A 23,409-nucleotide genomic window follows, 5' to 3' on the forward strand; every position below is an offset into this window, starting at 1 on the left:
GAGGGTCTCTAATTATAGCGGCTAAAACGATTGGTACCCGCTACACCACGGCTTGGGTTCACCAAAGGGAAAAGCCCCCATGTGAGGTTGCACCGCCAAGTGGACAGGGGATTCAGGCAATATCTCAGCCCTGTCTCCCTCGGTTCTCTCAGCCCTGTTTCCCCTCTTCACTCTTGTTTTTTTGACTCTCTCCATGTCGATGTTCCACGTCGGGACGAAACCCTCAAGGGCACCATGTCTCACCGGCGAGACTACAACAGATTGTCTGGTGGCTCGGAGCTGAGCATCCTCCCGAGAAAGGATGACGGAGCTCCTTCGTTTGAGCAGATCAACCTGATCCACGATGCACCAGGACCCTCGGATCGATCGAACCTGAACCCGAACCCTTTCCCGACGTTTCAATACCCCCCGCCGGCCGAGCACGAACACAACTCCCGACTACGACGGATACGAACTCCCACGTCGCCTCTCACGCTATGGCATTTGTTTCTCGATGTCCTCTTTGCCGTCCCAGCGCTGGCATTTTTAATTTTCGCATTCCTGGTTTTCGCCTACGAAGGGTGCCCCGTCGATCAAGAACCCGCCGTCGCGCTGCGCTCCATCGCCAACTACAGCCCTACAATCTTCCCCATCGTCTTTGCCGCCGCAGCGGTCAACTTCCTCAAGGCTCTGGCAGCATGGAAGCTCGAGCGAGGCATCTCGGTCCTCAGCCTAGAGTTTCTGCTAAGCAGCCGGACCGTGTTCAGCACCATCGCGTCGCCCATGGCCCTCAGCGCTGTTAGTGCCCTGACACCGCTTCTTTTCGCGCTATGGGCCCTTTCTCCTCTCGGCGGCCAGGCTGCGCTTCGCGTCACCGGGTCAGCGCCATCATTCGAGCTGAATCCATGGAAAGGACGGTACGTCGAGTTCAGAGGAGACCTCCCATTCCAAGAAGGCCCCGGCAGTGTGCCTCATTCACTCCCGGCTGTCATCGCTACCTTTGGCGCAGCTCTGGCAAGCTCCAACGATGTCAAGACTGCCGGCCAGGATTCATTCGGACATGTCAAGATTCCCATGATTGAGAGCGTATCCAATTTTCCCGACGACGATGGCTGGATTGATGTCAGCGACGAGAGTGCTCTGTACTCGTCTCTATCAGGGCTCCCAATCGCATCCAATGAACCCTTTGGGCGTCATTCCAACTTTTCATTTAACCTGACCACGTCGTACATGTATTCCGACTGTAAGCTGAGCCACTTTCCAAGCATGAACATTTCACTCTGGAAGCAAGCGCTGGACGTTGAGCCCAAGAATGGGCCGTCGACCGAGGCTGACGACAAGTACCACAACGGCTTGACCATGGTAATTGAGGTGCTCAAGAAGTACAATGACACTACCGGAACACCCATGCAGCTCAATTTTACTTCATACACGTTCAACGCGACCACGAGCGCCATCTGCAACCTCACGACTTCATACGTCGAGGTTAGCGTCAAGTGCCACAAATCCGACTGCGGCGCGTTTCGCGTCCGAGAGATGAAGAACGACTACGATGCAGCGAGCACCGTTCTCAACGGTCTAGCGCCCAGCGGCGACATGGAGTTTTACGACGAGCAGTACTGGTCATACCTGGGTTACTTTATCAACTCGTCAAATATCCTCTGGGACTGGGAACCAGACAAGGAACCCTACTCGTCGCCGATTGAGCTGTACCTCACACATCCCGACATACCGTACGCGGTGCTGCCCAACGATCGCAACTGGCGCGGCGAGGATATCTGGCCGGTCGGAAACAAGGTGTTTTCTGCGCGCTTCTCGCAACTGCTGAATAGCTTCTGGCTCGCGCAAATCGCGCCGTTTGCGCCCATGGGGAGAGTCAACCTGACAATTGCCGACAGGCTTCAGAAGGAGCTGAAGACGCTCAAGTGGCAAGATGTTAGCGGAACGAGTACCCCAGACGAGCTCGTACTAAAGGCGCAAAAACCATGGCTCGGAACATTAATCGTCGCGTCCTTCGTTATGCTCTCGGTAGCCATCGCGGCAGCGCTATTAAACATCCGACGCAAGGGCCCCGACATCCTCGACTACGCGACGAGCATGATAAGAGACAACCCATACGTAAACGTGGAAGGCGTGAGCGAAAAGGGCAATTCGATGGAGGACGGCGCCGACAGAACGAGGCGACTCATGAGTATGAAGGTGTGTCTTGGCGATGTGTGTCCGCAGGAGAGGGAGGGATATATCGCAGTGGCGACTCCAGGGCGAGCGAGGCGTTTGGGGAATCTGGGACAGGGTAGGGTATTTAGATAGGTTATGCTTAATGTCACGTATTGATGATTGTTCAAGATGAGTTGAGGGAGCATCCTCGCGAGTCAGCCACATTCAGAGTGACGCGCCTAGACTGAGTCGCGTTCATTGGTCGCGATCGCACGGAGTGTGGCCTCACACACACCTTTGCGACAGGTTCTCCCACGCCTCCGAGACCACCCGGATGGTCTCACTGTTCTCAAAAGAGCGTATGTAATTTTTCCGTCAATCTTCATTGTTCGGCATTGTGATTTTGAGGCCTTTTTGCAATTTCCCTTTTGCAATACCTCAGGTTCACTGGCACAGTCGCTGGTGTTGGAAGCAATCTTCTGGTTCAAATTGCCGTTCCACCCAGCTTGCGCTGTTGAAGGGCCTAGGACACAGAAAACGCGCCTCCACTACTGGAAATCACTTTCAAGATACCCAACAAGTCACTACCATCACTTAAAAAACGAGGTATGTCCCCTCAAAGCTGCCATTTTGTGAAGCATCACCCAAGGTCTAGGGTTGCCGACCCCTCCATCTTGAGGGCACCAGCGCGGGGGCGGGGCGTGGCAGAAAAATTGCGCACGAACCCTCACCGCCTTCCAAATCAAGAGGGTCCCACTGCGAAGGAGGTTACTTAAGGCAAAAAACAAGCAACCCTTTCGCCAGAGAAGATTAGCATGGCCCCTGGACACGCTCTTCAAAGAGAAGCTACCAAATTTTTTTGCTCTTTTCTCTGATTTTGTTTTGTCATTTTTCGTTTTTACTCTATTTTTCCTTCTGTTTTTATGGCGGGTTGGTGTTTGGATGCTGTGACTTTCGTTGCATTAGCTCAGGCGTGACCTTGTTGGGCAGGTGGTCCCGCTCCAGAATCACGTGACCACCCGCCAGGCATGTCAGCTCCATTTTGTTTGTCCTTTTCCTTTTGGTGGACATTGCCTCAATAATCGTGACATGGCTAAAGCAACTAAACCCAAGACATCCAATATTGATGGAGGGGGATAGCTGACCATCTACAAATTATGCCGACAAAAAGTGATCATCACCACATCAAAGGGGCCTGGCGCGTGTTGGAGCGCGAGGTGGTAATTCCAAGGAAGCTTCAATGCACACACTGATCTACCTAGGTCGTCAGAACTCCTTCCTGATATTCACGGCGGCCTTATTCAAATAAACCGCTGTTCATATACTTCAGCCCAGTATCGCATGCGACCGTAACAACGGTCTTGCCCGGCCCGAGCTGCTTTGCCAGTTCAAGCGCGGCGACAACATTCAGGCCACTCGAAGTTCCAACCAGTATTCCCTCTTCTTTTGCGAGGCGTCGACACATTTCGCGAGCCTCGGCCTCTGGGACTCCCTTGGCCTCATCGTAGAGACTCTTGTTCAGCAACGGAGGCATGAAACCGATGCCGATTCCTTCAACGCTGTGGCTTCCACCGTGGCCCTTGGTAATCACGGGCGCAGACTCTGGTTCCAGGACAACGATGCGCGTCTGTGAATATTTCTCCTTCAAGATCTTTGACACGCCCATGACCATCCCGCCGCCTCCGACAGCACCACAGAAAGCATCGATGCCGGCGGGAAATTGCTGAACGAGTTCGTGGCCGAGGGTCTGGTAGCCGACGAGGACATCAGTATTGCTGAACTGATCCACCCAAAATACACCCTCCTCTTTTGAGAACTCTTTGGCCTTCTCTCTCATGGAAGGAATTAAGTCGGGCGTGATCTTGCCGTTCGCACTCGCAATCAAGTCAAGGTCAGATCCAAAGGCCGCCATCGTCCGTAGCTTTTCCTTTGCAAACGCATCCGAAGAGATGACACGAAACTTGTATCCCTTGACGGCGCAGACAAGGGCAAGGGATGAGCCAGTGCTGCCACCCGTGGCTTCGACGACCGTCATCCCGGGCTTCAAGATGCCTTGTCGCTCTGCCTCTTCAATGACTGCTCTCGCCATGCGATCCTTGTACGAGCCTGTGGGGTTGAGGAACTCGAGCTTGAGAAACACACGGGCATGTCCTTCGGGAGTGATGCGTTTTAGTTCGACGCATGGTGTATTGCCTATTGCGTCGAGAACGTTTGATACGCAAGGCGGAGTGATGGAGGTGGTTGCCATGATCGGATTGCAAATGAGAGCGTAGGTGGAGGGTGATTTGGCGATCACAATCAGACCTGTAAAGCTTTTATAACGTACGTTTAGCATCCCATTAATATGACTAATGTCTTGTTTCGAGAGGCCATCGCGTGGTGCGAGACTGGCCGTGCTGAGGTCCAACTTGCTGTGATCACAGCATCCTGTTGGACAGAGGGTGAGCCCTTTCGGGGGGATGGGCCTCCCGAGAGTCCGGGTGGGTCTCTTCCCGTGAACCATCTCCGCGGACCGGATGGGCCGACATTTCTCGAGGCGCTACTCTTTACCATCATGCGCGCCGCGTGGAACATTGATTATTTCTGACACCTCAAGTCTTGAGCTTTGATCAATAGAGGGCCCTCTCGTTATAAAGTGCTCATAGGTACGTCGTCTTGCAATTACCCCAGAAAATGAACTTACGGTACCTCACAACGCCGGCTGAGCTTCCGAAGGTATTCCCCATTTGAACTTGTATGTACTATAGTACGCAATAATTGCGGGTGCAGCACGTTCTTAGTGCTCGATGTATGGATATATACCGAAAGAAGGAAGGAGTTGTCCGTTGGATTCACTGGCTAAAACAAGCATCAATTCCCCCCAAACTGTATGAACTTGGCTGCACTATATCGCATCGCACTTCCGCCCCTCCATATTCCATCTCGGTACGTTGGAAATAGTAGAGAAGACAATCATCACCCTCGCAGCACCGAAACAACCCCTAGATGCTAAGACCACTGCCTGTGACGCAAGTTAGTGGATGATGGCAACAGGATAGTCTTGAACCTACTCAATGTCGAGAAAATGACCCATACAACCCCTTGACCGACAATCTTTGGCGGGCACCATCTGTAACAGTTAGCTTGTACCCAACACGCAAGCGGGAAAAGGAAGAACGTACAAGGGCCCAGGAAGCTGAAGAAACATCCCCCAGTACGCCCAGGGTGCAGCATAGACAGCCCCAACGAACAAGAAGAGCAGGGCAAAATCCAAGAAATAGCTGGGCAGCCACCGCGGGTCTTTTGAGTGACGCCAGATAGGTGCCACCAGGAGGACGCAAAGGACCAAAATGCCAGCAGCCACCTGCATGTAAACGGTGACCGAGCTCATGTACTCCTTGATAGGCTCGTTTGGATACCTGCTCCAGGTGATTCCTACAAACGTGGCCGACATGATGTGCAGGATGATTTCGACGACTGCCAAGCTGAAGTATGCCTTCATGATGTTGTAGTCCCCCTCGCTCCACGATGAGCGGGAGATGGCGTAGACCCAGACCTTGATGCGTGGGCGTGAAGAATAAACAAGAAAGACATGGCCTAGTGCGAGTTTTCCGTAGCCCTTCGAGGTGACGACGATGGCCGCGTTGATGAGGTTTCCCAAGGCTTCAAAAGCAAAACCAATGAGCCACGTGAGCCAGATCCTCTTGGCATCCCAACACCTTTTGTTGGGCTTCTTATTGTTTCTACCGTAGACGGGTTCGAATAGTGCAATAAGAACTAGGCAGAGAAAAAACGAAGCGCAGGCAGAGAAAAGGTCCGTGGCGATGAACCAGCCGACTGTGCTTCCGACAGAAGGACACTGGACAGAGTCCAAGTTGGTGGGCGAGATGTTCCACTCAATTGGGATCGGTGGGAGTGTGGCATTGGAACTTGAAGAGTTGTAGCTACCAGTGTTCCTGCCGAGCCATTCCTCGTAGCCTCCAGGGTCTGTACCCGCGGTAGCGGCTTCACCTTGCTTAGATTCTTCCGAACCCTTGCGGTCCTTGGACTTGGATTTGGATTTGGAGGCCTTCGCCTTGGGTGGTTTGACTTTGACTTTGGCTCCCATGGCAAAAGTAGAAAAGACGAAAGTTGACTCTGTATTGCTGTCGAAGGAAGTAGTAAGGCTACGATGCGATGAAGTGCCGGAGGAGAGTCTTGGCTCGACCTTATTAAAGGAGGTAGTTGATCACGCAGCCATGACCTGCACAAAGGGCTGCAAAATTAGGCCATCTCATGAAATACTCGTTCTAGACCTCGCTTCGCCTGCCAATAGCGACTGGTGGCACTGCTTAATTCACCATGAACAAAGAGTTCATGCTTGGACCCTCGAGTCTTTGCCAGCCAGCTGGCACTAATCCGCAAGAGTTGATCGATGCCACTCTAGAAACAAAGAACCCCCGAATTAAAACGGTTCGGCTAGCAAAACTTGGCCCTTTGTCTCTTAGCTGCAATGCTGCTGAGCGCCTCGATGTAACGGTCCAGCCCGAGTAGCAGCCCACTGACGGGAGGAGGAGGGAAAGAGACAAAGGCGGTGGACCGAAATTCTGAGGAGAGTTGAAAAGGAGGTTCCAAGAGCTCAAAGGTCGATTCTTCCCTGCATAACATGGACCTATTCTAGGACTCAGCTGATCTTTTTGCTCGCATGTGGCGCTTGAAGGTGCCCATCCATTCTGTCTCGCATACAAGATTCTTTATTCCTGTGGTCCTAGCTATACTAAAAACTTATCATAAATCAACGGGCATGTGAAGCTCGAAGAGCCGTGGAGGAGTGGGCTCGATCAAGGGGGCTCGGCTATACACCAGTGGCACTATGAATAGGAATGAAAAACCCTAGTGCCGTGGTGGTTGTTTATCTGCCAGACGGATGTTTTTTTCAATACACATGAATCTCAGTCCCCGTGTTGAAATGAAAAGTCGCTAGCCTCCGGTTGCATCGACAGCAGTAGTGCTCGACATTCTTGAACGCCTTGGACATGTAGACAACAGGACCCCCAACAACAGTGCACATAAACATAAAAGCAGCCATCACACTTGATAAAAGTCAGTAAATATTTAAGGAGAGAAAATGGGGTTCATTTACTGTGTGCCGCTGCAGACCTTGCGTTCAACTCGAGTAATGGAGAGTTCCCGACAGGCTGGACAAAGGACGGCTCGGGGCCATTGCTTAAGCTTTCTCAAAGGGACGATGTTGGAGGGTGAGATGCCCTCGAATGCTGTTAACCCACTGTCTTGCGATTGACTTGGTGCAAAGAGATCGAGCTTGTTATCCTGGTAGGACGGGTCATCGTGAAACATGGTGTGGAATCTCGACTGGGTGGTGGTGGTGGTCGCCATGGTGAACTTGTGCTGGGTTGATGAACTGCCATATTGGATAATCGACCGGGACTTGATTATTAAATACCGAAAGTTGAAGAGGGAAATCCGGTGCCGTATTTCGCGATCGTTCGGGGAATATGGGTGCCTGGAGCTGCGACGCTGGGCGTTGCTCGTATTTCGCATTCGAAGCGGCCAACCAATGAGACACCATGACACTTCAGCCACTGATGTAGGAGTCGCCCTAATTGCAACGGCAATAGACTCTTGGCGGAAACGGCTGTGGGGAAGTCATTGGACGTGTTATCTGATCGGTCTTAGCTGGGAGAGGCTGAATACTTGCTCGGGAAGCAGCTGCTCAACGTTGACTCGGATCAGAGCTTGACCCCGCTCCGTCAACATTAGTAGACTCTGTTATAACAGGGTCTGCTGGGTGTTTCCCCGACGCACTGGGCATACGGGATGGACCACGGGGAACGAGCGGGCGTATAAACTCGGCAAACGCCCCCGCAAGACCATCATGCCAAGGACCAACAGTCTGCTCCGTGAGGTCATTGGCATATGCTGTCGAGTGAGAATACCACATGACCATCTTGTACCTGTCACGGCCGATTCTCTGCTTGATCGTTCCACTGCACTTTCAGTTAGTGATAGTCCTTCTCAATGAGATGGGTACTCACCTAAAGATGGTGTCCTCCGAGAGATAACTCCAAAACTCGGGAGTGGATGGCAGAACCCTTCGCGAGGACATAGTCCTAGCTTCCCAATTCCTCCATGACCGGCCCGTGTCACTTGTCGCTGCACAAGTCGACGTCAACTTCCAGTCCCAGCCGCGCTCTGGGTACGAGTCAAGCTCCATGTGGAAGTCATAATCCGACACGACAACATCTCGCCACTGAATCCCACCCATACGGAGCTGATGTGGTAGGTCGTGGAGGTAGATACGCATCGTCACGGACCAATCGGAGCATCGAATGTGCTCGGGGTACGCATATGCGTAGAGTTCAACCTCCCATCCCCAGTTGTGCGTCCAGTTCTGCTCAGCGTTGAGAGTGAACTCAATGTCGCCTGGTCTCATCGGTATCCCGCCCGATGCAAGTGCAAAAGGCACCGCAATTTCCATACACAGACGACGCAACCATTGAACCATGTTTTCCTCGGTGGAAGCTGCGGACGTGCTTGAAGTCTCTTGGAAGACTTGCCAAGCGATGACATCGTTCTGCCTTTGGTCGTTGCCCAGCCACCATGGGGTTTCAGCCGTGGTGGTGCCGGTCATAGTGTGCGTCCATTCTCTTATCGGGAGGTACGAGGATTGGAGATGAGGATTGCTCATGAGGTATTCCTCGTTTGATTGCTCAGGACAATGTCGGTTGTGTGCGATGATGCGAGGGCGTTCCTGGCCAGCAGTGGCTTCCTCGTAGGAAGGTAGGTTAGAGTTAGAAGACTCCATGACTGTGAGCTGATTGGATAGAGGGATGATGGAGGTAAGGTGAGATGAGGAGAGACAATAAGAAGTAGCGAAGAAGGACGATGCGAGGTGGTTCAGTCAGAACGTGAAAGTAAGCAGGGAGCGGAAATATGTCAAGAGGTTTGACAGACGAGAGAGAGTTAGAAGTGGTTTAAGTAACGAAGAGATAAGGAAAAGTAACAAAAGAAAAGATTTAGAAACGGTCATAGGCCAAGGACGTTGGAAGAGAAAAAAAGGCGTGGGTGACTGCTTTTTAAAGGCCAAGTTGTCATGTCGAACAAAGTTGATGCACGTCGAATGTTTAACTTCAGATTTGGCCTTGCCAACTGCAGCCACATGAACGAAAACAATACCAACTCTTGAATTTCGGCCGAACCGACAAGTTGAGAGTTTGGTGTGGCTTGAGCGGTGAAGCTCGCGGACAGGCAAATTTGGATCGAATCTATTCTGTGTCACACTTCCGAGGTGAGGAAAGTACAAGGGATTCAGAAGTTTCAAGGCACTGGGATCTAATGTAGCCATATTGTTATAACTGCATTATTTGTTATTATGGTCGATGCCCTCCGAGACGTCATAAGAACGACAATTTGAATGATCCATGATCAACTTGACGTGAACACTAGCCGGAAGTAAGCAAAGAGTAAGATATTGCCGTAAAACTACTTATGAGAAACATATTCCTCCATAAGAAGTAGTGATACAAACAACTCTCGGGAGGCTTAAGTCCCATGCTTTCAGCCTCCCTCTAGTTGGCGAAAACTCCTTTCCGACTTAACCTACATCATCACCACTATCTCGTAAGCATCGTGTGACATGGGCTACATTCAATATTACTACTTTTTATTCATTAGAAATACTTAGTGGGTTCATTAATCAACTACTCCTAGCTAGGTCCAAACTTGTCACCAATATGCCGTCACATCCTGCTTAATCGATGAACACCAACCCCAACACACTGGGCCATAGGTATCCGGCCAACCACCAACATTAGTGTCTTTCACGTCCAACCGCGTCAAACTTCCCTGGATATCACCGGTGCCTACCTCCTCCATGCCGTCTATCCCCACGGCAGCGTCTGCATCTGCATTCTTCAGAGTCTTCAAAGCGTTCGGCCGCGCGGCCCATCCGGACAATGGCCTTCTCGATTCGGTCGAATCCGCGTTGTTGCTCGACGAGGTTGATGTCAAAAGCCCGCACAAGGTCATCGACGTTGAACGCTCGTGGTCCTGGATCTCTCCCCCTGGGTCGTTCCATCTCCCGCCGTCCAGCACCTCTCTCGCGCATACCCCTCTCCTGGGGGGAGGGTTCACATTCGGCTTTCTGTTCCCCCGCCCGCGAAAGAGCTTGTCTAGCATCTCTCCCGCTGAAGCTCTGCAATTGGCATTGAATGCCGCCATCTCCTCGATGTGCTTGAGCTCTTGAGGGACAGGCCGAGTCATATCCACAATGTCGCGAAAGAGCTGTTCGGGCCCGCCATCGTTCCCCAGTCGGAGACACTTTTCACGGAAACCTCGCCCATCCAGAACCCAGAGCATGGTGGCGTAGAGGGACCAGACGTCGGATTTGGCTGTCTGAGGGGCTCCACGGAGGAGGACATCGGGGGCCATGTAGGCAAAGGTTCCGGCATGGTCTTCGTACTGACGGGCTTCGATGGCCAAGCCAAAGTCTCCAAGCTCAAAGCGAGGTTTCCCCCCGACCATAGAGTAGAGAATGTTGTCTGGCTTTACATCTCGGTGCAGGATATCTCCCGAGGCGAGATAGTCCAGAGCTTGGAGCATGTGATGCAAGGCGATTTCGGTGATGTCATGCAACTTGGCGTTGGAGGTTGCCAGTGCCAGCGATGCCAGAGAGCCCTCCTTCAAGCTCATGAAGATCTTGATCTCAGAGCCACTCCAGCCCTCGGATGTGATGAGCTCGACGATATGGCGATGATTGGATCGAGCAAGAATCTCGACTTCGTTCCTCAGCATCTTGATTTCGCGCCCGTCGTCCATAATACTGACGACCTTGACAGCCATCATGGCGCCAGTGTCCAAGTTTCGAGCCTTGTATACCTTTCCAAATGCACCGGATCCGATGCTCGGGTGGATGATCTCGTAGTTGATCTTGGGCTGTTTGACCCTGGGTTTGATTGATGTCGGAATCCGGGGTTTGTGTTTGTGAGGCATGGAAGCGGTCAGCACGGCGGGGGATAATTTGGTAGAGCACTTGAGGTAGCTTTAGGAAGAAGACGTCTCAAGTGTGAAAGTGGGTGAGGCGTGGTTGAGATGTGTGTTGGTTGGGTTTGAAGTGAGGTGTCGCCTTAAGTAGTCAAACCAGATGGAAATCACATCTTGTAGCTAGAGATTTACGAAGTAATCACTGGAGTCTTCTAAGAGCGTACAGAGTGCCTCAAGGTAATGAAGGAGCGTGTAAATCAGTGCAAAGACTGAGTCATCTTGGTTTTTCGACGACATAGCTCACGCAGGTTCGAGATGGGTAGGTCCTGTGGGAACGTTGATAGTATTCACCTTTCGTAATTCGGTGGTCACGTTCAAAGGAGAGGGCACCAGAGGGATTTTCATGGCGGGGATCTTATGTGTTGTGTCATGAGGTGAATGAGGAGAGCAGTGAATAGGGAGTGAAGTAATCTGTGATGGAGAGCAATGATGAATCCTATTTAGTGTGATGCACATTCAAGTAGTCAGCACAAAGAACAGTTGATCTCTTTGAGATGAATGTGACGAATTTGGAACCTTTGTATTGTTCATGAAAGACGGGCTGCTTTTTATAGCTTGATCAACTGACCATCATGTCGTCACCTTAGAGACAAAGAACAAAGGTCAAGTGAAACAGAGCAGATGAGCCACAGCTCTCAAAATTCTTGGCCAAAGAATCATCTGCCAGTGGTTTCCCTATAAGAACCCTTGCTACCGCCGTGATGGACTCAATTCACTCAACAGCCAACGACACAATCACTACCACAATCACCCAAGAAGATTCACAGATCTTGCCAAAACTCACCATGTCTGCTTCTAGGAACGAAGAAACCCACGACTCAGTGGCACATGAGCAACACCCAGAGAAGCGCCGCCAGGCCACCATAAAAAAGTTGGAGGCCGACCGCCTCCGCTCTCGTCCAGAGGAGCAATTCCACGACGAGGTAAAGGAAGCAGAGGTCTGGCTCGACGGCATCATCGGGAAGAGGGATGGAAACCATATGCTCGCTCGCAAGAGAATCGTGGGGCACTGAATCTTTCAGGGCATCTGGAGGAACGAGTTTCAGTTCAGCGGGCCCTCCCAGTGGAAGCATGAGGACCCTGATTCAGTGGAGCCCAAGTGTAAGACTGAGAGCGATGGCAATGCCTTTTCTCTCACTCAAGAGGAAATACAGCCTGCGGAGACGCAACAGCTCAAGGGCGCCGAGGTGGATGACCAAGAGGAGCGCGAACGAGAAGCCTCGCGCCCGTTCCACCGCTTCGTCTACCAAGTTTTTATAGAGGCCGAAAGGCTGTTCGAAACAATGGCGACGCCTCTCGATTTCAAAATTTCCCCAAAGGACCCCTCAGAAGCCCCAGAAGAAGGAATACAGGAGTATTACCAAGCCTTGGGACCAGAAATAAAAAAAGAAGCGATCCCAACCTCCGCCAGACATTGCCACAAAGGCGTATTGGCGTGTCAAGCGTACGTGGCAGAACAGGGGGATCTGGGATGATGCGTGGCCGATGATGCCAGGCTCCTCTTGGAAGCATGAGAGGCCTCTTGAGGATTTCATCCATCAAGCGGGTTTGGAGGAGCCCTCTAAGCCGGAATCTCCAAAGGGGGCTGATTCTCCAGGGAGCACGCGAGTTTAAGGGATGCAAGTGAAGCAGTCTTGCCGAGTCTTGCACCTGACGGGCAATAGTGCTTTGCGTGAATCGGCTGTACACCTCGAGATTTTATCCGGAATAGTGTTTCTTTAGATGTGCTCCGTACCTAGTGACCGATCATGATGCCTGATGTGCCTTTCCTTGACCCCAGTCTGAGTGAAAGATGGGGTTTTACGCTCTGTAGAACAGCTGATCTAGCTGTAGAACAGAACTAGAATAAAATCAACATGAAACCCACAATGCGCACAATTACTGAGACAAAATATTTTTAATCATGGCACTCATGCTGATCTCCATTTGGTGCCTGCCTGTGTGACTCATCTCCGACGTCGGCCTCTGATCGTGATACCTTCACCCGCGCACCTTGCACCAACCCACGGCGCAAAAACACTCCAAATTGCAATCTCTTCACTCTCAGGACCAAAAAGAAAAACAAAAATTGCAAAAAATGCAAAAAAATATCAACTCTAGCAGTTGACGGCTTCGATCCGTCGACCTCCGGGTTATGAGCCCGGCTTCTTTGAATTAGCTTGATGTATTTTGGTGTTTTGAAGTTTGTAATGACTTACCGCGCTGCCACTGCGCCAAACTGCTTATTTGGTTGAGAGTCGTGGTTCGAAAACGAGATTATATGGGCATGGTGATCCACTTGAGGGTTGACCCATTTTGTGTGTGCCTGATAGACACGAACTTTGGGCGTGAAAAGTTAAATGACGTGTGGCGCTAATGCAGACGCCCTGTGCGACATGGTCAAGGGGTCCGAACGTTGAGAGACGACGACACTTGTTTGGCTCGGGTGAGAATGCATCGCCAAGAGTCGCATTTATATCATGACTGTCCCTGTCTTATGATCAAGGACCTAGACTGGTCGAGACATGGCTACGGCATTATCCGCATCACTAACTACAAGCATCATTCTTGTCCAGAGATAGAATCCCCGTTACTTCAGGAAACGGTACCCGCTGACATCCAGACTACGCCAGTCTGTGTGGCACACCACCACGGCTCGATCCGGACCCAGCCAGGAACGCCCATCTCCAACTCTGCTGTCCAATCTGATCGTTCCCCGGTCGCCATGTCTCTGATCTGGACGACGCCGTGGCTTGAACCCCAAAGTCTATCCCGTTCCTGCATTCGCGAAAGGGGTATGGACAGGAAGATCACTGCTAAATACATTCCAGTTGAGAACCCTCCAGACCCAGTCATTCCTCGCTTGCATCAGTGTCTGCTCACTTTTGAGTTGCGCAGATTCAGGCTTGTGTGCTTTGACTTTGCACATCCCCGATCTGTCGATATAGATACCGTGTCGCTTGCCCCCGGCCTTTGGACCCTCCCTCATCCATAATCGTCGCAATGCATTACACACACGATCCAGAAATTCGCGCCCAGAATAGGGGACCGGTGATGATAGCGGTGGTTGTGGTGTTGCTATGTCTCAGCACAACAATGGTAGGGCTGCGGATCTTGTGCCGCTCTCTGATCAAAGGATTTGGGCTTGATGACCTGGCTGCTGTGCTCACACTGGTAAGTTCTCTCATACACTCCCAGCTTATTTCTGCATGCTAACACATTCAGGTTGGTATCATTGGATCTGGAAGTGCAATGATCGCAAGTACGTGGCCTTGATCTCCCACTCGCTGCGATAGCTGACCTGAATAGTGACCAACTATGGACTTGGCAGACATGACTTCACACTAACACCCGCGACTTTGATCTTATACGCAAGAGTAAGACCTGTACGCCGAGTTCAAGACGAATTGGACTAACCCCACTAGTGCTTCTGGGTCTCCGTCTTGTTCTACATGATGGCTTTGTTCTGGGCCAAGATGACCTTCCTGCTCCATTATTACCGTCTCATGTCTGTATCCAACATGAGAAACGTCTACCTTGGGGCCATCATCATCGTCGCCTTGTGGGGCCTGTCCCAAACCATCATGGCCTTCACTCAATGCATCCCCCTCAAGGCCGTCTGGGATCCCAGGGTAGAAGGCTGGTGCCGACCTCACCAGACTACGCTGTGGTATATCAACGGTGTCATCAACATTGTCAGCGATTTCGCAATCCTGATCCTACCTCTTCCCGTCATTTGGAAGCTTCAGCTGCCACTGTCCCAAAAGATTATCCTGTCGGGTATCTTTGGACTTGGTCTGTTGTAAGTTGTGTCTCTGCTCAGTGGATGATTATAACTAACCACTAAAGCACCATTGCTGTTTCAATTCTGAGAATGCAGTGGCTGAAACCTTCACCTGACATGACGTGGTGGAACGTCACGGCAGCGTCGTGGTCTCTTGCCGAGCTGACATCTGCCATCACCTGCGCATGTCTCCCGACTTTTAAGCCACTGGTAGTAAGGATCAAGCCTCTCTTCTCCACCAGAAACAATGGCGATAGTACAGTTCAGCTTCAGGACAGTTCTGAAAGAGACACCGAGTCCAGTGTGACTGTGATTGGGAGCCAAGACAGGTTTACCCATGATCATAAGAAGCCGAGTAGGGTGTACATGTATGGGACGGAGACGCGTATTACGGCAACACAAGATTCAAGACGGTCAAGGCAGTCATTTTAGTATGTTAATTGAAGTTTCAAGTTTTCAGTTGACGTGTATAACCATTCTCTTTGGGTGATTGTGTGAGCAAAGTGAACCACACGGCTTACCTTACCTACCCAAGTCATGCTAGGTGGGAACATCGTGACTAGAATCTTTTGCATCTCATTACCGACTTTAACATCATTCTATATGAAAAGACCCTACGTACTGCATATTTAGACATATACGCGGCGCTGAGGCCGAGCTAAGGGCTGATTGGGAGGCTACAATATACGTAGCTAACGAGGTAACCCTAAGGCCAAATACTTCAACAAATATAGGATTTTACTGGTAGGCAATCCTAAAACCGGCTTGGATGCAAAGACATGTTCAAGATAGGCGTTGAAACCATGTGTTATAGGCAAGTCGTCCTGTTCGTGCTTGGTGATTGTCAAGCTGTGAGCTAGCCATATTGCTACTACTCCCCTGGATGATGGCAACTTGGGAAAATCGGGTATCTAGAGTTTTCTTCCTCACATATCCACCTGTTGAAAACCCGCCATAACACGTATTTTCATTCAAATAGTAATAATGAGACATACAAATCGTGCTTCTGGGTGGGTTTGTAAATATCTAGGGTAGGTAGGAGTGTGCAGCACACATTTGCGTCAGCTCCCCCACTCGGTAACCTTGATGGTCTCAATGACCCCTGCGAATGTCTCCCTGTATGTTATACGGTTGATAAGACTACTAATAATCTTTGTCTTATTATATAGATTTTTGGTTGGGGTTATAGTTAGAACCTCTACTTAGACTGGTTGTTATTGAGAGTAACCTACCTACCTTACAATCAATCGCAAGCTCAGGAATAGCATCACCCACTTGTCCACCAATAATAAGAAACCGTGTACATTAGAAAGGGATGTCTTCTGCAAAGACACGCAATATCTCTTCTTATAACGTCACGAAATTGTTAGTGGCCAACTCCACAGATAAACCTTCGGAGATGCCCCCGAAAGCCATCGGCCAACTACTCCGAGGCGGCTCATACTGTGCACTAGTCAATCATCGGGTCAAATGACTTCATTTGGAGTAGCCTACCCCGCTTTTCTTATCAAGGATTTGCATGTCCGAATGACCTCGAAGGGCGCTGTTCATCCGGTACGTGTTGTTCTCAACCTTAGCATCACGGCGAGATACACGTTGAGTATGGGTTGAGAGACTGGCCAGCGTGTTGCGGACTCTGTAAACTGCTGTAGTCACCCGCTGGCGTCCCCTGGCCATTCCATCGCGTTCAATTGGTCACTCCGAGACCGGAAGAGCCTAGTCCGGCCGGACCGGTGCAATTTGTCAACTGCTGGGTTCAACCCCAAGAAGCTATTCGCAACATGACACCCAGCTCATCCAAGGGTTCAAACAAGGTAAAAAAGAGGCCAAAAGTTAGAGGTAAGTGACACTCTATAAACCCCTAAGATACTGCTGGTGATAACACGGCTATAGGATGCTACCAATGTTCTCGTCGACGCATAGACTGTGACCGCCAAGAGCCGACATGCGGCAAGTGTGCATCCAAAGGAATCACCTGCAGTGGCTTGGGACTGCGGTATCGTTTCAACGATGGCATCGCCGCTCGTGGTAGGTTTGTGGGAAAAACGGTACCTGTCGTTGACTCCCCGAAAGATAAGAACAAGTCCACGTTGGTCTTCTTTGATCCCTATTCGATGCAATCGCTGACATTGTATTCTTGCTGCCGATAGTAAAGAGAAGGAAAAGAAACTCGCTGAAGACGAGTCAGTAACAGAGGAAACACAAGAGGAGAGCAGTATTACTCAAGTCGCCATTCAGAGGGAGACTCTGTTCCAAATCGACGCGGGCCTCGACCACATCGATGGCAAGACCCGGTTTTCCCTCCAATACTGCAAGTCTCCCGATATCATACAGAATGCAGAATACTAACTCATCGGCTAGTCTCAAATCACATCGCCAATCTCATCGCCGTCATCAACCTAGGCTTCAACGGATATCGAGATCTCGTCCTCCCACAAGCAGAGATCGACCCTCTTGTACGGAAAGCGATTGTTGTTATCGTCGAGCAGCACCTCTCTCTGCAGAACGGCACAACCGTCTCCTTGGATCCCACGGCATATAGCAGCCTTGTCCGGGATCTCATTACCAGATCCCAGCGATGTGCGCCTCAGGATGACGAGTCGGCGCTCACTGTGTTGCTTCTGCTTCACATTCGGGAGATGATCAGTGGAAGTCCCAACTTTAAGCTCGTGTATGGATCTCTCCGAGTCGTGGTCAATACTCTCGGACAGGGTCTGGATGCCATGGCCTCGGAGCTTAGGAAATTTGTTGAGATGCAAATTTTGAGGTATGTTTCCACATCCAAAGAAAACCTGGTTGCTCACGAGTGTATAGAGTCTGTCTCTTTGGCGAGTCCCTCTTCAACGAAACCAACGGCGCACAATTCATCCAGGCTCAACAGCAAGCTTGTCTGGGATTTATACCCTGGTGTCTCCAGTTTCATCCTGAGCTCGAAGGGCTCATCTTGCAGCTGGCAGACCTGACGACGTGGGCCTGCGACATCTACGTCCAGCGGGCAATCTTTAACCCCCCAGCCGAAGAAACAGTCCCCATGATTGAAAGATTCAAGCGTGCTATCGAGGAAGTGGATGCTTACATCGACATTGTCGGGCTACATCTCCTTGCTTGGCCGTACTTTATCGTCGCAGCTGAGAGCTCAACATTAGCCCACCGGGATTTCTTCCTTAAGAAACTTGAATCGCTGTATAACATGACTGGTTGCTGGAACATTCTCCGGGCTATTGATCAGGTTCAGGAGATTTGGGCATCCCAGTCTTCGATCCGGTGGACGAGCATGCTAGGCGGACCGACGCAGGCTCTGATTATGTAGATTTGACTGGTACACAGGACAGTAAAGGTCAGATTGCATCAAAGACGGTCGTTTCTTGAGTTTAATTTTGATAGATTAATGCGAAATACTATGCCCCTAGCACAGAAGTGACAACTTTTTCTACCTTGTCGACCAGCAGCTTGATCTCCTCCTTTGTGATGGTGAATGGAGGTGAGATGACCACCATATCTCCCTGAACACCATCGACGTTTCCAGTGGCCGGAATCAGAGAGACTCCATACTCGGGGCTCAGACCAGCCTTGTGTACCTTCATGGCAATCCCATCCTTCACCGGAAACGACTCTTTCGTCTTCTTGTCACGGACAAATTCCAGCTGTTGACGATATTAGCAAACACCCATTGACGGGATAGTTCTTACTTACGCCCCAGTAAAGGCCACGCCCTCGAACATCTCCAACATTCTTGTGTCCGCCAATTCTTTCTTTCAGACTCTTGCCCAACAGCTCTCCCATTTCCTGACAATTTTGGAGCAGATTATCCTCCTTCACGACAGACTGAACAGCATATGCAGCAGCACAAGCGACTGGGTGACCTTGGTAAGTTTGGCTGTGCATGAAGCTGCCCGAACCCTTCTCCAAAGCGTCCGCAACCTTGTTTCCGACGAGCAAAGCGCCGACAGGCATGTAGCCTGCACCGAGGCCCTTGGCGATGGTTTGGAGATCGGGAACAACACCCTCCTGCTCCCAGGCGTGGAGTGTGCCTACTCGGCCCATACCGGACATTACTTCGTCGAGGATTAGAAGAGCGCCATGTCGATCACAGACTTCCTTCATGGCCTTGAAGTAGCCTGGTACTGCGGGCATGCATCCCAGTGACTGCCCTGTTAGTGAAGAACGTCGGGTGATGAGAGTTCACTTACTGTTCCAGACACCGTCTCGGCGATAAAGGCACAAACCGTATCCGGTCCAACACGCTGGAACTCGTCATCTAACTCCTTAGCTAGCCGAGCCACGTATTCCTGCTCTGTCTCTCCCTCCTTCATCTCTCGGTAAGGGTAACATGGGGACACATGTGAGAAGCTGGTGGATAGTATGGGCTCATAGATGCCGCGACGGGACTTGTGGCCACCAGCGGCTAAGGAGCCGAGAGTGTTGCCGTGGTAAGATTGTTTGCGTGCGATGAATTTTGTCCTTGAGGGCTGTGGTGTGGGTAGCTCTGTGAAATACTGGCGTGCGATTTTGAGGGCTGCCTCGACAGCCTCAGTGCCTTTATCTCGTCAATTTGCAGCTTCAGAGACGGAGACTAAGATGATACTCACCTGAGCTGACGATAAAGACCTTGGACATGGCGCCATTGGTCGAGTCTGTCAGGAACCGAGAGATGGTTTCAGCAGCCTCGGTAGTGAAGAATGGGTTGTAGCAGTATGCCACTCGGTCAAGCTGAGCAGCAATGGCCTTCTTGACGCGAGGATCATTGTGGCCGATGGACACGACTGACGCGCCTGAAGATCCGTCTAGGATGCGATGGCCCTCTTGGGTTTCGAGCCAGACACCCTGGCTCTTGACAATTCGTGGTGGAGGGCTGTTCATCTTGGCGTGGAGGGTGGAGACAGAAGCCCGTAGGCTCTGGGGGTATGTGGTCTTGGTGGTTTGGAGCGCGCATCTCGTGATGGTGTTGGTGGCGCGCTGCCGACTAATGGACCACATCTTGCTTCTTAGTTTGAAGAATATTCTTAATGAAGATTCGGAAGTTGTGAGTTTGAGAGGGGAAACAACGATGCTTAATATCGTCCCCGCGAAGCCGTCGGGCGGCTATCTGGCTCCCGGTCCTCGCTGTCATACATGAGAACAGCTATCAGGTGCAACTCTCGATATGGAAGTCGAACGGAGACGGCACGCCCAATGACAAGATAACCACCGCCACGAGATATGATAACACTCGTCGAGTTGGTTTCACGGCAGCGTCGTCTCCATCGGCCTACTTTTTTCGGTTTAGTCGCGGCAAGCCAAGAACCGAGACCCGTGGCTATCACCGGTCCAAGTGCCGAGAATGAGGAGAAGTCAGTGAGTTGCTTCTGCAAGATATGATATTCTTTGTTCCTTTTATAGAATATGGTCCTTTCCAAGCCTTTTCTAACCTATTCCCTCGGAGGCCAAATGTGCCTTCTATCCAAACCCATGCGCCCGCCCTTGATCAATACCCGCGTTGTACATGTAGAAGCCTCTGCAGGTATCCCGAGACCCGACACTTCAACAAGTGACATCTAGTTCTTGTCATACGAAATGTCCACATCCAGTGTCTTTTTGACATGGACTCCGTGATGGCCATCAGAGCTGCCATGTCCATGCACGCTGCCTCTATGCTGACTCTCTAAAGCACCTCGATGTTCCTTGAGAATACTCCGATCGCTCTGGTTATCGGAAGTATGGTCCGGATGGGCCTCAGTCTCGACAATGGCGCTCCATTGGCCGGCCTTGTGCTTTGGGATGAACATGATGTTATTCGAGATGTTCTTGAGGGGATGCGAGTTCTCGCTCGACTTGACAGTCGACGGAAAGATGGCGCGTAGCATGGGTCGTAGGCAGGGAAGGCAAGCGGCGGTGATGATGAGGGCGTTCTCAGCGCCGGCCCACAAGAGGAGTTCGCCGACGTCGTAGGTTGGGTCGGTACTTGTTGCGTTGGCCTTGAGCTTGGTGCATTTGATGATGGCGATGGATCCAGCGCTGTAAGACGCGTTAGCAGGGTATAGAGGACATTGAGGTACGATGCGAGACCTACAAAACACCAAGGCTCATAGCAATGGCAACGCCGAACTTTTCCTTCTTCTTCATGTTGAGGTTCCAGAGCATGGCCCAGGGCAGCAGAGCAAGGACAAAATCGGTAGCAGCAGAGTATGCTTGGACAAGTCAGCGCGGTAACAGATGCGAGAGCGTACGTTTCTTACCCCCGATAAAGTACATGACACCAAGGTAGGTATCAGGATGCCAACACTCGCTCACAATAGCCGGGTTCCACGTCGTCCTCGGATCCTTGCACCGCACAAACACGATGATGGAGATGAGAATGTGCAGAATGACCATGGAAACAACGACAAACCAAAGGAACAGATGAATCCCGCGTTGCGTTGCCAGACGCATCAAGCTGATGGAGAAAGACGTCTTGCCCATAGCGCACGACATGACGACGAAGGGCTGCGAGACTTGACCGAGGAGAGCGATGGAGACAGCATTCTGAGGGATGTTGGTGAGGACCCATTGGAGGTGATGGCCGAGGCCTTTTTGCACAGCGGCTTCGATGATGGCGCCGTAGCAAATGAGGAGGATCTGTTGGTTCGGGGGTCAGCCTTCAAAGAGTCTGAGGTTGTGTCAAGAGAGCCTCGTACCAGAGCAAAGACAATGACCCAGTCATCAAGACCGAAGACCTTCCGTAGGAACAGTCGCGTGTACGCTCTGAGAGAGACGAGAATGATGGGAACAATGACCGAGAGCCATGTGACGGAGCGGATGATGGGCCCACGAGTATCGGCGAGGCCTTCCGGCGATGTTGTTGGTTCAACTGCTGCTGCTACCATTGTAGATGCAGTGTCTCAGGTCGATCGTTAAAGCTGTCTTCCCCCACCTCCTGATGATCGATCTCGTTCGGTCGTGTTTTTCGTCTGCCCTTATATCTTCGAAGCCAAGTATTCGTTATTGAGAAATGTACAAATAAGGAGAGACAAAGACAGCTGAATGCTGCAGTGATTCGAGCATCGAGAAGAATAGTCTTGTTCTCCCAGCCACATTACTGACGAAACGAACAAAGTGGCACTAATCCATGCCGCAGAGAAACAATAGGTTCATCGACAAAGAGGCGAAACCGGAGAAGGTTCCGCCCGAGTCTGGGTTCAAGAAGAAAGAAAGAAAAAAACCTGTAAGAAAAAGAAAAGAAGGATGTGGCCCAGGGGGTTCCAGGATATGCAGCCTCATGGATGGATGGCCATGGATATCTGTACTCCAGACAATACTGTGCTTCATACTGTCAGAGAACATGACCAGTCAAAGGATTTTCCTCATCTTCAAGCATGAGGCGAATGTGTGGAGGAGACTGTAACGAGGAAACAAGACTTGCAGGGATCTCGGGGCGTTAGGGCCAGGCTAGAGACGCGGGCAGACCCAAAGGTAATCGAGCAAGGACCGGGGGACAGGGCCCGGCTGTGCCGTCGACGGGTAGCCGAGCTGAAGAATGGAGATGGCTTGGTGTAGCAGTGAGGTTGAGGATGTAGATTGGCGAGGTGTGGACTGTAGCATCGTTTGCGAAAGTAATCGAAAGCCAATGGGGCCCTCAAGAGTGTCTATCTGCAGACAGAATGTCTCAATGGGTAAAGAAATGTGCGAACCACGGTCCTGGAAACCTGCCGCGTGTCCTGAACCAACAACACTTTGCTTTTCCCCGCCAAGCTTCTCACAGCGTCTTCCAGGAGCACAGTCCTGGGTAATTACCAATTACCTGTAACATGGGCTCCTTGGTGGCATTCAGCTGCATGGAGCATCATGCTGGGTCTTGAAGATCTCCTGAATCACATCAGATCATGCCCACGCGCAATGCTTCCTCCTTTGAGACTGACCGTTGACGGTGGGGGATAGCATCCTCTAGCTGCGGCCGCTACCGCACCCGTTCCCTAGCCTGCGGAGATTTTCGCATCCCATTCAACAAGGCACTTGTTCACCCAGTCATTGTCTCTCCCGCCGAGCCTCACCCACGGCAAGATCGACAATTCTTTATCCCCTTTTCTCTGATTGCTCTGCAGGAACGATGGAAGCGAGGTTTCATTCAATCAGCCTCTTTTCAAGAACTCCTGGTCCTTCCTCTCAGTCAGTTCTCGGTAATGTCGAAGGTTCTTATGATGGGTCACATATTGGCCGGGGTCCGTGTGGCCCGCACTTCCGGCTCCCCGAAAGTAAATCTCTCGATCTTAGCGGATCGCGATCTTGGAGAGAAACGGGCTCCAACGTTGCCGTTGATGTTGCATTCTTCCCGTATGAACAAAGAAAATACCGTCTTTAGTTGTGTATCCATACGGACTGAACTGGACTGAACTGCATTCAACATCCGATTCCCCACGTGCCTCCCGTCTCTCTCCTCCCAAAACCAACATCACCACCCCTGGCGACAATGTGGAACCATCATTCCCCTAGCGCACTCCTCTGCGTTGATTTCTCCCTCTCCGCAGATCAACAAC

General features: G+C 51.2%; 9 protein-coding genes across 9 annotated transcripts; 3 read left to right on the plus strand and 6 right to left on the minus strand.

The window, feature by feature from the left end:
• Positions 1 to 234: 234 nt before the first annotated feature.
• Positions 235 to 2,654, plus strand: MRS44_005679 (uncharacterized protein; the record flags this gene model as incomplete). The annotated part of the gene is made up of 3 exons (XM_065621488.1): positions 235 to 2,178; positions 2,443 to 2,495; positions 2,579 to 2,654. 3 exons carry the CDS (start codon positions 235 to 237, stop codon positions 2,652 to 2,654), a joined length of 2,073 nt encoding a protein of 690 aa, XP_065477560.1.
• A 779-nt stretch (positions 2,655 to 3,433) lies between these two features.
• MRS44_005680 (uncharacterized protein) lies at positions 3,434 to 4,384 on the minus strand (the record flags this gene model as incomplete). The annotated part of the gene is made up of 1 exon (XM_046272504.2): positions 3,434 to 4,384. One exon carries the CDS (start codon positions 4,382 to 4,384, stop codon positions 3,434 to 3,436), a length of 951 nt encoding a protein of 316 aa, XP_046140765.2.
• Positions 4,385 to 5,117: 733 nt separating this feature from the next.
• Positions 5,118 to 6,223, minus strand: MRS44_005681 (uncharacterized protein; the record flags this gene model as incomplete). The annotated part of the gene is made up of 3 exons (XM_046279859.2): positions 5,118 to 5,137; positions 5,187 to 5,245; positions 5,298 to 6,223. 3 exons carry the CDS (start codon positions 6,221 to 6,223, stop codon positions 5,118 to 5,120), a joined length of 1,005 nt encoding a protein of 334 aa, XP_046140764.2.
• A 1,010-nt stretch (positions 6,224 to 7,233) lies between these two features.
• Positions 7,234 to 8,920, minus strand: MRS44_005682 (uncharacterized protein; the record flags this gene model as incomplete). The annotated part of the gene is made up of 3 exons (XM_065621489.1): positions 7,234 to 7,750; positions 7,857 to 8,102; positions 8,151 to 8,920. 3 exons carry the CDS (start codon positions 8,918 to 8,920, stop codon positions 7,234 to 7,236), a joined length of 1,533 nt encoding a protein of 510 aa, XP_065477561.1.
• Positions 8,921 to 9,840: 920 nt separating this feature from the next.
• On the minus strand, positions 9,841 to 11,106 carry MRS44_005683 (uncharacterized protein; the record flags this gene model as incomplete). The annotated part of the gene is made up of 1 exon (XM_065621490.1): positions 9,841 to 11,106. The coding sequence occupies one exon, from the start codon at positions 11,104 to 11,106 to the stop codon at positions 9,841 to 9,843; it is 1,266 nt and encodes a 421-aa protein (XP_065477562.1).
• Positions 11,107 to 11,858: 752 nt separating this feature from the next.
• On the plus strand, positions 11,859 to 12,632 carry MRS44_005684 (uncharacterized protein; the record flags this gene model as incomplete). Its single annotated transcript, XM_065621491.1, has 2 exons — positions 11,859 to 12,080; positions 12,180 to 12,632. 2 exons carry the CDS (start codon positions 11,859 to 11,861, stop codon positions 12,630 to 12,632), a joined length of 675 nt encoding a protein of 224 aa, XP_065477563.1.
• Positions 12,633 to 14,139: 1,507 nt separating this feature from the next.
• On the plus strand, positions 14,140 to 18,230 carry MRS44_005685 (uncharacterized protein; the record flags this gene model as incomplete). The annotated part of the gene is made up of 10 exons (XM_065621492.1): positions 14,140 to 14,310; positions 14,362 to 14,398; positions 14,446 to 14,513; positions 14,562 to 14,938; positions 14,986 to 15,288; positions 16,375 to 16,474; positions 16,573 to 16,759; positions 16,814 to 16,948; positions 17,282 to 17,687; positions 17,735 to 18,230. 10 exons carry the CDS (start codon positions 14,140 to 14,142, stop codon positions 18,228 to 18,230), a joined length of 2,280 nt encoding a protein of 759 aa, XP_065477564.1.
• Positions 18,231 to 18,318: 88 nt separating this feature from the next.
• On the minus strand, positions 18,319 to 19,897 carry MRS44_005686 (uncharacterized protein; the record flags this gene model as incomplete). Its single annotated transcript, XM_065621493.1, has 4 exons — positions 18,319 to 18,564; positions 18,614 to 19,044; positions 19,107 to 19,457; positions 19,510 to 19,897. The coding sequence occupies 4 exons, from the start codon at positions 19,895 to 19,897 to the stop codon at positions 18,319 to 18,321; spliced, it is 1,416 nt and encodes a 471-aa protein (XP_065477565.1).
• A 557-nt stretch (positions 19,898 to 20,454) lies between these two features.
• On the minus strand, positions 20,455 to 21,762 carry MRS44_005687 (uncharacterized protein; the record flags this gene model as incomplete). Its single annotated transcript, XM_046281934.2, has 4 exons — positions 20,455 to 20,914; positions 20,970 to 21,087; positions 21,136 to 21,514; positions 21,574 to 21,762. The coding sequence occupies 4 exons, from the start codon at positions 21,760 to 21,762 to the stop codon at positions 20,455 to 20,457; spliced, it is 1,146 nt and encodes a 381-aa protein (XP_046140757.1).
• Between the last annotated feature and the right edge of the window lie 1,647 nt (positions 21,763 to 23,409).

Source organism: Fusarium solani, assembly GCF_023522795.1.
Source record: "Fusarium solani strain SB1 chromosome Unknown bctg00000003_1, whole genome shotgun sequence".
NCBI lineage: Eukaryota > Fungi > Ascomycota > Sordariomycetes > Hypocreales > Nectriaceae > Fusarium > Fusarium solani.